The following is a 400-nucleotide window of genomic DNA, read 5'->3' as shown; positions in this document are numbered from 1 at the left end:
GCTGAGGCAGGAGAATTGCTTGAACCCCGGAGGCAGAGGTTGCAGTAAGCCAAGAGCATGCCACTGCACTCCAGCCTGGGTGACAGAGTGAGACTCCGTCTCAAAAAAAAAAAAACATTACTTTTTCTTCTGATTAGTTGCTAAACTGTTCCATAGCTATTCTGAGTCTAATTGCAAGCTCTTTTTTCCTTAGCACAACTCAGCAAGAAAAGGATCTAATAGAGGATTCCTCTGTTCAGAAGGATGGTCTCAACCAGACAACTATGCCAGTTTCTCCTCCAAGTACTACAAAGCCGTCAAGGGCAAGTACTGCTTCACCATGTAATAATAACATAAATGCAGCTATAGCTGTGGCTCTACAGGTAACTTGAAGATTTTAGTTTATGTTAAAAAAAAAAAA

At 41.2% G+C, this 400-nt stretch overlaps 1 protein-coding gene across 5 annotated transcripts in view; it reads left to right on the top strand.

Annotated features, from left to right (window-relative positions):
- Positions 1–400, top strand: part of LARP4 (La ribonucleoprotein domain family, member 4) — an 89409-nt gene that overhangs the window by 82703 nt on the left and 6306 nt on the right. For all 5 annotated transcript variants that reach the window (XM_011936125.1, XM_011936128.1, XM_011936127.1 and 2 more), the window contains one exon: positions 194–362. In XM_011936125.1, the coding sequence (XP_011791515.1) occupies positions 194–362 (169 nt within the window). The remainder of the gene's footprint in view (positions 1–193; positions 363–400) is intronic.

Source organism: Colobus angolensis, unplaced genomic scaffold (assembly GCF_000951035.1).
Source record: "Colobus angolensis palliatus isolate OR3802 unplaced genomic scaffold, Cang.pa_1.0 Scaffold151, whole genome shotgun sequence".
NCBI classification, from domain to species: Eukaryota; Metazoa; Chordata; class Mammalia; order Primates; family Cercopithecidae; genus Colobus; species Colobus angolensis.
This window is presented reverse-complemented; position numbering and strand designations above follow the sequence as displayed.